Below are 12,550 nucleotides of genomic sequence, written 5' to 3' on the forward strand. Positions count from 1 at the left end.
TAACAACTTGTGATTGCTAGTTTGAGGGGCAGTTTCACAGAGGACTTTGTATTTAAAACATATTGCATTGCTTCCCTCTATTCAAATGAACTGCAAAGTGATTTAAGCTTGGTAATTGTAGAAGTGTTGGATTGATCTTTATTATGGAAAGAATGTGTCTTGCAGGCAAGCCTGTCCATATTTTCTGACTTTTGCATTTATATTGGCATTGAAGGCAGTCTCTTACGCATAAGAATTGACAGATAGGACTTAAATCCCAGTTTAGGAAATACTTGAAGAGTCAGAAGAGTTACAGACAAAACAGAGGCAGAAAAAAACCAGGAAACCAAGTTTATTGAACAATCTGTCAGTGAGAATCTTGATCTAATGATAATTGGATTAATGTGAGTTGCAATTCTGTAAATGTAACTTATTCTTTTAAAGGTTGCTGGTTTGGAGAGTCTTTAGGACTTTGTAGGAACTGAAAAAAGCTTACTAATGCTTCATCTAGCTTTTCTGCATAACTGATATGCAATTAAGAAAATTGGAGTGATGTAATGGTAAATCAGAAATGGGTAAAGGTACATATTCTATGAGAGGTGTTGAGGGCTTATGACAAAGAAGTGGATAAATGCAGTTCAGTTGCATTTGTTCATGACTGTATGATAAATAAACAGCTCCCCCTGAAGCTTGGCTTCACTGTAAAAATGACTAAGTAAAATTGACACCTTTGACTACTAGCCTTAATGGCAGTGTTGTTTGACTCCTGTTATGATTGCAAACTGGCATATCTGTGAGAGGTACAGAAACATCACTTTATGGTGCCATTTCAGACACAAAAGTAAGGGCCAAATTCTGCTCCTAATTGCTGGTGTAACTGGATCCAGAGTGAAGAGTGAGAGAGCATAATTCCCTTTGCAAGCACATGAGGGTAATGGCACCGATTTTGTACATGTATTCCTGCTGCACAGAGATGTGAGCAAAACCAGGTTCACTGCACTTGCTGAGGTCTGGGCAGGTGAGAATAAGGCACAGGATGCTTCATTGGTCACAGATTCTCACAAAACCTTGCTTCCTATTTAGACACCTACATGCAGTGGGAGCAATAATGTATTGTTTATGTGGTTGCTTAAACCCCAGCTGGGGTCTTTTAACTGTCTAGTGCTGCACAGTGTTGGACACTGTAGATTACCTGAGTGCTGTAAAAAACCACGGCCTCTTGTATGTACAAACAGATATTACTTCATGCCAATTGGAGCTGTTTGCCCTGCGTATTTGAGACTGGGTTTGCAAGGTTAGCAGTTGAATGCAAGGGAAAAATACATTGTGAAGTGAGCAGATTGGATGAAGTTACTGAAACAAAAATGATGTTGTGCAGTTACTTTGCAAAGACTATGCAACACAGAACAGGTTGGATGTGAGTATGTACCCCAACACTTCGCAAGAACTTCCATGCTGGCTTTGAATCCTCTGCTTAGAATAGTAATAACCTAATGGCATGTCAGATTCGGTCCTCCCCTTAAAGAAAGCCCACTGCTGGGGTTTCTTTTGCTTTTCTTTTGTTTGTGTGTGGAACAAGCTGCCTTACTGAATTAGAATTGCACCCCCTTGACCTTTTCCCAACCACTTTTAAAGCACATCTGTAGTAATCAAGAAGGGTTTCCATGCAAGCGCTGACGTTCTCCTACCTGCTGTGCATCCTAAAAACAAGCTGACAGTTCTGGGGTTTAGCATCTTTTTAGGATCCTTCCCCCAAATTTTCTTGTGGTTTTTGAGGGACTTGCCATCAATGTGAGTGACACTTGCTGAATATGGTACAGTTCAAACTGCAGTTGTGCTCGCTTTCTTCTCCTATACCACAGGTGAGGCAGCCCCCTGTCTGAAGTTCACAAGGATTCATCTGATCAATCTGGCTGCTGTTACTCAGCTGCATTTAAGTTGAAACAAGGCTCTGGGCTCAACATCCAGTCATGTCTGCAATCAGTTACTGTGGTTGCTTGTCCCAGAAATGAGTACGCCTCATTGCTGTGTCTTCATGACTCAAGTAAATATGAGTGTTGAGTTTTAATAATATCTTTGGCTGTCCTAACAGCAGCTTTTTGCCCATTCATCCATTTTCTTGTGATATGGTTAAACTCAGAGCAGCTGGAAAGAGCTGCCATTTATTTTTGGAACTCAACCCACCCAATAAATCTTCTTTTTTTCATAATGAAGAGTTTCCCCTTCCCAGAGCTCTTAGCAAGTGAACTTAGCTCCTTGATCAGAAACAGCATGCCTCCATATGAGAATTGCATGCCTTCAGCACTGTGTAAAGTCTTTTTGGAGTTACACTGGGAATAACATAATTTATTATTAGTGTTGCAAGAATGCATGAAAGAAGAAGCTACAGAACAGTCTGCTAGGCACTGTGCAAAAACAGAACAAAAAGGTGATCTGTGTTATCAAGCAGAGACAAGTGGCAGCACTTGGATGCAGACTCAGATGGGAACACGAGGAAGTGATAAGGCAAGAAGAGTGTTTGGAGTGATAGGCACCAGATGCTCAACTGCTGATAGATGTTTAGTGAATTATGCCATTATAAGTCTGAAAGAGCCTGAGATTTTGGACATCAAAATTGTGGCGGTTTTATGCTGGAAAAAGCTCTTTAAAAGTAATTTTTGGAGAACTTGTCTGTCTTAATTATTATCTCTTCTCTGTAGCATGCTAAGTGTGCCATGCCATCACCAAGATTTTGGGCTTCACAGCTGGAGGGATAGAACAGTCTGCTGTGTTGCCAGGGGCTTATTGCCAGTCATTTAGGATAAGTTGCTTACTTCACTTTGTGAATAATGTCAAACTTGGTCCTCCTCTGCCACAAGATTATCAGTATTGTTTCTCTACATAATATATGATATCAATGTAATTTTACCCTTCTCCTTCAAGATAATTTTTGTTATGTAACCTACAAAGGTTGTTTATGGATTGCAGCTGGTTAATTTTGAGGGTTGTTGAATCATTTACTTGAGCCCTTTGCTAATTTCATGATCAAATGTATATATTTTCATTGTGGAGGCGCTCTTTATTATTTTCATTTGTCATACAGTGTCACTCGTAATACTAGAGGTCTTGCTCTTAATTTTCTAAGTTCATTTCTGTAGCATGTTAAACTGCAAACTGAAAGGTCTAAGGGTGGAAGACCCAGCTTGTTTTTGCAAAATAATTCTGAAGTGGAATCATTCCCTTTTCTTTGTTTTAAAACTTGTTTTTGTCCAAGACCTTCCACTGTGCACATGAATAGCACTGATGTAGTTTGAAAGTGGGCTAGTAAGTAGGAGAGAGGCAAAGGTTAATGAAATTAGATTGACAACAAAGACATTGTTTTCAGAGCCAAGTAGAATTTAATGCCTTTATGGAAATAAATGAAAGGAAAAAGAGGTGATTATGAAATCTGTGCTGGTTTAGGAGTGCATCCTCTGGGGAAAAAGAATAAGAAGTGTGAATGGATTGTGGTGGTAGATGGGCATGTAGATCTTCAGCTGGAAATTCATTTCATGAAGATCAGTAGCATTGGTTAAATTTTAACAGAAAGTAAAAGTGAGAACATAAAACATGATTTCTTAACTTGATTTATAATCAAATTACCTGGTAATGAAATAACTTTAATTTTAGATCAGCACCTGCAGCAAAGAATAATGATTTTTTTAAAAAAAAAAGTCTGAGTGATTCCTGTTCACTAGTGAGCTATGAATAAAACTCATCTTTCAGAGATGCATGATTTTAGCTGACGTATCCTGAGTGAATGTCAGTTATGAGGCCTCATGCTCCTAGAGATTCCATATTTAGTGTTTTAAGATTTCAACCATATTGCAAACATATAACTATTTCAGTAAAGTTCTGTTGGACTGTATTAACTGAAAATCAGACTATGGCAGATAAGGAGGAAGTAGTTGACTTTTTAAATTAGGAGTAATTAAAAAAAATACAGGAAAGTACTCTTATAGTTTTTTGGGTTTTTAGAGATCAATATTGTCAGCTGTCTGTGGACATGAATTTAATAGGAGTGCTACACAGGAAGAGTTGAAAGGTTTTACACAGAGACAAATCTAGATGTCCTATTAGCCAGTGGGGATGACTCCTTTACCGCACTGAGAAGCAGAAACTGGTTATGTATTATATGAGGGTATAAGCCTGGGAGACGCCCATAATTTAGCAAAGACAGGGAGAGGGATTCTTTGTCTCAGAAGTATTGGAGTCTGAAGGGTTTGTGGTGGTACGCTCTGGCGGCCATCAGCACGTGGGCTGGTGTGCAAAGGGGAAGGGGTGGTCAGCTGGGCAGGCTGAGTTGCAGCTGGAAGACTAGTATGGTGCAGATTTTTCTAGCATTTTTCTCTGCCATCTCTCAAGGATTTCTACCTCTGTTACAGCCACACAAGCATTTACAGTCTCAAGCAATATTTGCTACCAGTGCAACTTCACTGTTAGGATTTGGGCAATGAAGTGTGATTTTATTGTTGTTGTTCTGAGAATGAACAAATGGTATTTTAATCTAGTATTCAATTGATGTTTAATTCCTTATTACAGTTTGGTGGGCCACATGACTTGTGAATGCAGCTGTGGGAAACATTTTAAGAAACTTTTTTGTTTTGGTTGAAATTGCCAGTTTGTCAGAGATTTCAAAGAGATTACTTGTATTTGGGGGGAAAAAAAGCCACACTGGAAATCAAACAGCTCTACTGAAAGACTGCCGCTGTTTGTTTGTTTGTTGGTCTGTGGCTAATATATCTAGCTTCTCAACAGGACTTGGAAGGCTAAAGGAGCTGGAAAGTCTCAGCTCCTGCACTCTTGGGCTTGAAGTTCAGGTTTCACAGGCTTCCAAAGTCCTGACACTCAGACCACCCCAGAGCTGGGCCGGGAATGGAAATTCTGTTTCAGAGGGAATTTCAGCAACAAAAAAGCTACATATTCTTCCAAATGGAACTAAATCAAATATAAAAAAACTTCAGATATTCTGCCAAATAAAGTTACTGTCCTGGGCTTAACTTCTTGCTATGACTTTAGAGTCTATTTTTGAGCAATTTGTTCATGAACTTATCCTGTTTTTTGTTCCTATGCATTGAAATCTCATAGCTGTTTTTTGTCCGAGTGAGAACTGCACAGTCAGACCATTACAAAATCCAATAAATAAGAATCAGGAATCTTCAGGAATGTAGCTCAACAATCTCACCTCACCAATAGGCATGGAGAAACTGAACCCAGTACCCACGTGTCCCCTGCTTTTGATGGGCTGGACTGGATGGCCTGGTTTTAGAGCGAGGGGGTCCCTCATGCTGCCTGGGAGCAGAGAGCTCATGCTATGGTCATGGAGAGCAGGGAAGCTCCTTCAGACATGATGCATGGGAATCCACTTATCTCAGATGACAGTAGGAGAACCCTGTAGGTCAGTGGTGCAACTAACCCACCTCTCTTCCTTATACTTGCAAAATTTCCAATGGTGTAGATAAAGGATTTTTAAGAGTAAAGGGTGTTGTTTTGCTGGATATCTTTGCATAATTGTATGTATTTCTAGGTAACCCTTGAAAAGTTTTTACTCATCGGTTCAAGTACCTAAAGTTGAGGGGGAAAAAAAGCAGGTGAATACTCTTAACAGCAAAGAGAATGCATTCTGTGTTGCTGGTCTGTAAGATGTGTAAGATTTCCCAAGCTGATGAGTATAAAAGTGAATTTATAAAGTTTTTCTGTGCATTTCTTATAGAGCTGTAACATACCATGGCATGCCTTTTAGGTATCCCTGTTGTACTATAAATAGAATTTATCAGCTTGGGTTGCCCTTGGGATAGTTTCTTTTCCCCCTAGCAACCCAGGTAACGTTATTCCTAGTGAAACTGGGTTATCACAAAACACATGGATATGTTTATGTCCTTGTATGTGTAATCTGATTTGTTACTCCTCTTCAATTTTTTTTCTGTTTCCCAGTGTCTGTTACAGGAGGTAGTGGTGGAAGATCTTTAAACTGCAAGCTCCACTTCCAACACTGTCAAACTAAGCAGAGTTACGCATGAAAACAGTGAGTGCAAAGTGTAAGAGTGTAAAGAGAGAAGGTACCTCCTTCAATGGACTTTGCATTCAAGTGGCAGTAACAACAGGAGTAGAGGAGTTTAAAGCCTCCTCACACAGATATGTTTTTTTTCCACAGGAAGGAGTTTTCAATTTATTCACTGAAACCGAGATTAAATAGAATGATTTTACGAACAGTGGAACTGCCAAACCTGAATTTCCTGCAGACTTTTATCCTGTCTCCTCTCCACAACTTCCTGCCCTGTAATGCTCTTCTCTCCCTTGTCTGTCTTCGCCTTTTGCTTACAATACACTCTGTTTCTCGCTATGACTTTCCTTGGTATTTTCACTTCTAATTGTCCCACAGAGCAACACGCTGAGCTTCCTTCAGCATGCCATACCTGTTTGAGCAAGGGGCAGCAGGTCCAGCGGTAGGCTGGCCGTGGGGTTGCAGGCTCTCACAACACCTAGGGCTTGATTTTTCCTTTCTGTCAGTCAGAGTACTGGTTTGGTTCTCACCATCCTCTGTTCAGCTACCAGTTGTCACAAAATGTGCAAGAGTGCAAGTCCCGGAGACCTTGAGCCCTGTGGCAAATGTAGTTGAAGTTACTCATTTATTAAAAAAAATGTTATGACAGAGTGCAAGGTAGATAGGCAGTTAAATTGTATTAAACGTATCTTCTGAACATTCTGCCTACTCCTAGAGAATACTTCTACTTTGTAACTAAAATGTGTGCCCACAGGAGCCTCTTTCAGTGAGACTAGTGGAAGTGCTAGTTGTTAAAACTCGCATTACCTGTTCTTGACCTATATGTGACATTCTTCTCCCATGGCTTCCATCCTTTTGTCAGCATGACGCAGGTGCAGTGCTGCCGCAGTCAGCTGGAGAAGCAGTACTGTTCAGACGGGATGGAATTTGCCAATGTGCGCGAGGACTGTGATTCACATATTGGTGACAATTCCACCTGTGAAGCTGAGTACTTTAAGGTAAGACATCAGAGCTGCTCCTGTTCATCTTTAAGAAATTGTATTGACTGTCTAGATCAGTATTAAGGGTTGACCTGAAGGTCGCTGTACTCAGTTTGGTGTGCATAAACAGTTTTTTCCTACCTACACCTTGTGTCTCCGTTGAGGCTGTCTGCTTTGTACTGCTTTGGGAGAAACAGTTTCTGGCTGAGTGAAGCAGACTGTGTCATCGCGTTTTAGCAGAGGCAGAGGGTAGGATGCAAAAGAATGGGAAGTCTTGAATGGGTAATTGACTAGGAAACTACTTCTGCATGAAGAGAAGACATCAACAGGGTAGGAAGTGATGGGTGAGACCTGTTTCAGACTTTAGCTTTCATTAGAACTTCATGGCCTAAGGTTGAACTCAGTGGTTTTTAGTATTGGTGGTTCAAAGGGGTGGGACTGAAGTTAATCCTCTCAGTATACTTATAATTCCTGCTGGTGTATGTGTCCATACTTAACATGACTTCGATTTACAGTTGAATGAAGACATCTGTTAGCTTGTGATAATAGCATTTCATATTAGACTAAAAAATGCCTGTTGTTGGCATCTTTAGCTAATCTGTGCCCTGCCCTCCACCTTTATTATTTTGTCCCTCATTTTCTGAAAAGGAGCATATCCATACCGCTGTGCAGTGGTTTTGGAAGAAAGTTCCACCAGTAAGATAGTGACCTTGACAATGACCCAGTCATGAACAGCTTTGACCCATTAACACATTTCTTCCAGTGGTGGTGGAAATAGATGAGAGTGATTTTAATTCTTCCCACAGCTCGAAGCTGAATGTTTTGGTTCATACAGTTTAAAAAGTCTATATAACAGAAGATGGCAGACAATGTCTGACTCACAAGTTCTACCTCTTAAAAATGCTGGCTTGATCATGTTCCTGGCAGTAGGATGCTGCTGGTGCCAGGGCTGTGAAGTAATCCATGTTCTTGCTGTGGGCAGAAGAAAGGTAACACATGCTGATGAGGCTGGCATTGTTGGGTTGTCATAAACTTGTCTGCAAGTGCAGCATGATTTTGTCCCACAGCGGAGTGTGTCCCCCAGAGGGGACATAGGTCACCTATTGGCCATGTCCAGGGTATGCCTTGCTCCTAGCATGGAGATACCTCTGTGCAGCTTTTTCCATTAGGAAACCTGTCCACCTCAATCTGAATGTGGCATGAAAAAATATTTAGCGCCCTGTGTCAGTGCTTTGAAGGGCTGTGAACAGATGAACAAGGACTGTGATGGCGAGTGCTGTGCAGATTCAAGTGCTTGCTACCAGAGACAGGTTTATAACAGCAACGCTATTTTAAAACACCTGTCATGGGACAACTCTAAAACAGAATGCAACTGTTTAAGGAAACCCCATTTCCCATCAATTGGCTGATGTTTCCCTATGTGGGCTTGTCAGCATGAGGAAGAACAGTTAATGATGGTGGGGTTTTTTAAATAGCCAGACTTCTTTATAGATGGCAAGTTTTCATGGTGACAGCTGTATTATTAAACAAAATGGGTTAGGCCTTGATCTCTGACCCTGAGAATAAATGTCTCAGCACAGCTCATGTCACATCACTGATGTCTTTCCCCTGTAAAACACAGTGCGGGGGGGGGGGGGGGGCGTTGGGAATGCTCCCTGGCCTGTGCTAACCCCAAAATATGCTCCAGCATTGTCTGGGAGGATGTTAGTTGCCATTAGAGCTTGCTAATATTTAAACATTACGCACGATTGTGGGACAACGCCTGAGCCCATATTCTGTCCCTGTTTAATTTACTGGTACAAACACAGTCGGTGTTACTTAATCTTTGTGAGCTATGTTCTGCCCTCCCCCCAGGAATATAGGAATATCCTACACTTAATAACTGTACCAAGGTAGGTGTAAGAGTATTTTTGCAGGTAATCTCTTTGATCCATGATGGACACAGGTGCTTCATGATCTAGTATTAGTGAACAATTCATAGTTTCTTTGGTTGAGTACATTCTGAATCTGATGACCCTGAGACATACAATGTATCTGGCAATTGTGCCATGCTCTGGTAAACAAACTTTTACATTGGTGGCAAACCTGTCTCATTTGAATCTCATTTTGCCCGAGTTAGTCCATTTTTGTTTAGCGTAGCATAGGAAATCTTTTGGATCTTCTTTGTCTCCTTCAAGGAAGCAGAAAGAGCGATTTAGTAATTTAGTAATGCAATTAAGAGGATTAATCACAGCACTTTGCAGCAAATGAGGCAGCTAATCTTTCTTTTGAATCCAAAACTTGTGATTGGAAAGAAGATAAAAAGACCATATTTTGAAAACACTTGCCTCAGCTTTCATACTTAAAGGCGGTAGACATAGGTAACGATGAGCATAGTTTTACTCCAATTTTTGGAAGCGTAGCTTTTCTTGCCCTGAAAAAAAGGATGCAAAACTACATATTAATCTTTAAAATCTTCATCAAAAGACAGTGATCCATTTCCAGATTTGTTGCTGATACAGGGATGTAGAAATGCTTTTCTGAAAGTTTCTACCACAGTAGCCCTGCAGAAGAGAGAAGCTTGTAGAAATTTGACCTTCTTTAAGGCGCTTGGATATTTTCCCAAAAATTTGTCATAGGCACTTTCTTTTTCCAAAGATCAAGGTACTGCCTTATCTCCCCAGTTTTGTCAAGAATACTTTGTTGTGTATCTTAGGCAAGCACAAAAGTTTCAGTGCTTCGGGTGTTGAGCATTTTTTTGTTTTGTTTTGTTTAGATCTTCAAAAGTTCTGAAAAATTGCACTGAATTATTTGTATTTTTTTCAGTGTTTTTCATAGCATCTACTAGTTAGTCTGGATTTAAGCAAGGGAGAGACCTCTTGTGGACAGATAGGCAAAAGCAGTCTTAATGCATGGTTCACCCTTTCAAATCTGGTAACTTAAATGGCGATACAAGTAATAAAGAACAATTATAAAATTTAACTGATTAAGAGAGCTTAATGATGAAAGTAATTCCAGGTGTTTCCTAATCACAGCAAAAATAAATCTTCAAGTTTCTCACATGTAACTATTTAATTCCTTTACGCCTTCCATCTTTATTCCTTTCTGTGAAAAGGCAAGGTGTAAGAGCAGTCAAGGGATCAGAGGACTTCAAGTAGGACACAGCTTCCTATCCAAACACGAAAATAAAGGCATGGCTTTGAAGCTTGCATGGGCTTTTGTTAATAACAGGGGAGAGGCAAAAGAAAAAAATGTTTGAGATTATTATTGGAATCACTAAGCAGCAAAGGCTTACAGGCAGTAAGTGTGTAATGCACGCTTACAGGAAAGTATGTAATATAGGTTGTACTACCCCTGAAGGCAGCGATGGTTCTAGCAAACGGGCCATCGCAGCATGCCTCGGGGCATTTGGCAACCTGGTGAAAAGGGCTGCAAACACATCAAGAACTGAATTGGCAGGGAGTCTAGACTGCACGCAGGACGAAAGGATCCAAACTTTCAGAACAGGCTAACAACCCTGAAACGGTGAGAGTGAAAAAAGAAATGTTGAGATTAATCCTACCAGGACAGCGATCGTTACAATGACATAGTGCTTTGTGTCTCAGAATACCGGAGTGCTCCATGACCGTCAGTTAAACTAGCTTTATCACTGCTATATGAGTACCATTCCACAGTGGGAGAGCTGAAAGAAAAGGTGACTTTGCAAGTTCACATGTGAAATGTGTGGAGACATATGCAGGTCTACAAAGTCCTGGGAGTGCTCTGGGCACAAGGCTATTCATCACCTTCTCCATCTTTTTTCTTTAGTTGAATAGGAAATGTTAGCCTTTAGGACTGCCAGTGCAGAATCATCTAGGGTCGATATTAAAACCCAGTTACCATAAACATCGGTTAAGAAAACATTTGACACTTTCCATCTCTAGACCATTTTGGCTGTGGTATAGCAACATAAGTTATTATCATTATCAAGATGTTAATCAAGATGCATCATGCATGGTTAGAATAAATATAGGTTGGAACAAATGGTTCAGTGCATACAATTATGTTAAATGAAGATAAAGTTTCTTACAGTCATTGCAAGACTTAACAAGCTCTCTACTTGAATATTCATATTAGCTGGAGACGGAGATCTTTCAAGTGGTGGCTCAACCTGGAAGAATTAAAGAACATAATGTTATTCGGCATGTCAAGAATGGCAAGGTTAATGATCAGTCTTTACAAAAAAATGCAGAGAAACTCTGTAACTACCAATTTGAGCATCGTGTGACAAGATGAAGAAATACATTGCGTCAATTCATATGCCTAACAGTAGAAGCCAGTGAGGATATCCATAAGTATATAATGTCAAAATTAGGCAAGGTATCTTCTGTATTCAGTAACTTGAATAATATTTGGATGTCAAAAATATGCAAGCCTAAGTGCAACAACGAATCTTCAGCTCAGTTTTAATTTCTGTCTTCTAATTTATGATTGTGAAAATTGGAAATCTAATGAAATTATAGACAGATGTTAAAAACTTTGAGAAGGATGTCTCGGGAAAATATTAGATACATTAGACACAATAAATATTCAGAAATGTTGCAGTTCTTGGAAGCAATCGAGTATCTGTTTCTAAAGTGATCCAGAAAAGCCAGAAAAGATGGAAATATCCCAGATGTAATAGTGATGAAAGCAGAGCATCCACCACTGAATGGAAGTATTTCAAGAACCAAGTAAGAAAAGTAGTGAGGAACCATCCCACCAAACAGTAGTTGATAAGGGAAAACATGTATCTTAATGTTATGGTGGACATGAAAACAAGACCTCAGCAGTGGCCAGAAGGGGAGAGTTCCTGCCGTACAGCTTTCTGCAGCAGGGCAAGGATTCAGTTGTGTATTTAAAGACAAAGTACAAAGCATGCTTAAATACTTCAAACTGATGTAAAGTAAAAAAAAAAAAAATATTGAAGAAACAAGAAAAAGGATTTTATTATTTTACATTCACACTGCTCTATGTTTTAAAACTGCAGTTTTAAAATTCACAGCAGTACAGAGAGAAACGTATATAATAGCTTATAAGGGGAAACTTAGAATATAGGCAAGGGTATACATCTCAGAATAATGAAAGAAATTTAATAGTTGCTTTCTTTTCAATAGATGGGGTGCTTAAAACACCAAATTACAGGAATTTAGTTCAATGGTTAGTTATTTCATATTCCATCTGCTCTGTTTAATGGCACAGGCTATCTTCTTCAAGCAAAAAAAGAGTCTGAAGGAATAATAAAATTAACAATAAAAGCTTAAATCTGCTTTTACATGACAGCAGCAGCTGGCAGACACCAGTTCCATAGAACCAATCATCTTCACTGCTTTCTAACAGCAAGGAGGAAAACTGAATAAATCAGCAGTGTCCCCGCTATTTAAAACTGAAGGTAACCTCCATGGGGTTGACCTGACCTGTGTTCACTACTGTGGTGTATTCCCAGGCCATAGTTCAGCAGGTCTGGAAGAGGCAGGTCGTGTTCTGTTGCTGAAAGCCATGTCAGGACTGTGATGCTTTTAAATAATGTTTGACTATTAGTCTTGTTTTTCAGAGCAGAATAGCTTCTCTT

General features: G+C 39.8%; 1 protein-coding gene across 4 annotated transcripts in view; it reads left to right on the plus strand.

Moving 5' to 3' along the window:
- FBLN1 (fibulin 1) overlaps positions 1-12,550 on the plus strand; it is an 81,823-nt gene that overhangs the window by 15,281 nt on the left and 53,992 nt on the right. For all 4 annotated transcript variants that reach the window (XM_037388071.1, XM_037388070.1, XM_037388073.1 and 1 more), the window contains exon 3: positions 6,864-6,999. In XM_037388071.1, coding sequence (XP_037243968.1) covers positions 6,864-6,999 — 136 coding nt within the window. The remainder of the gene's footprint in view (positions 1-6,863; positions 7,000-12,550) is intronic.

This window comes from Falco rusticolus, chromosome 5 (assembly GCF_015220075.1).
Source record: "Falco rusticolus isolate bFalRus1 chromosome 5, bFalRus1.pri, whole genome shotgun sequence".
Taxonomy (NCBI): Eukaryota; Metazoa; Chordata; class Aves; order Falconiformes; family Falconidae; genus Falco; species Falco rusticolus.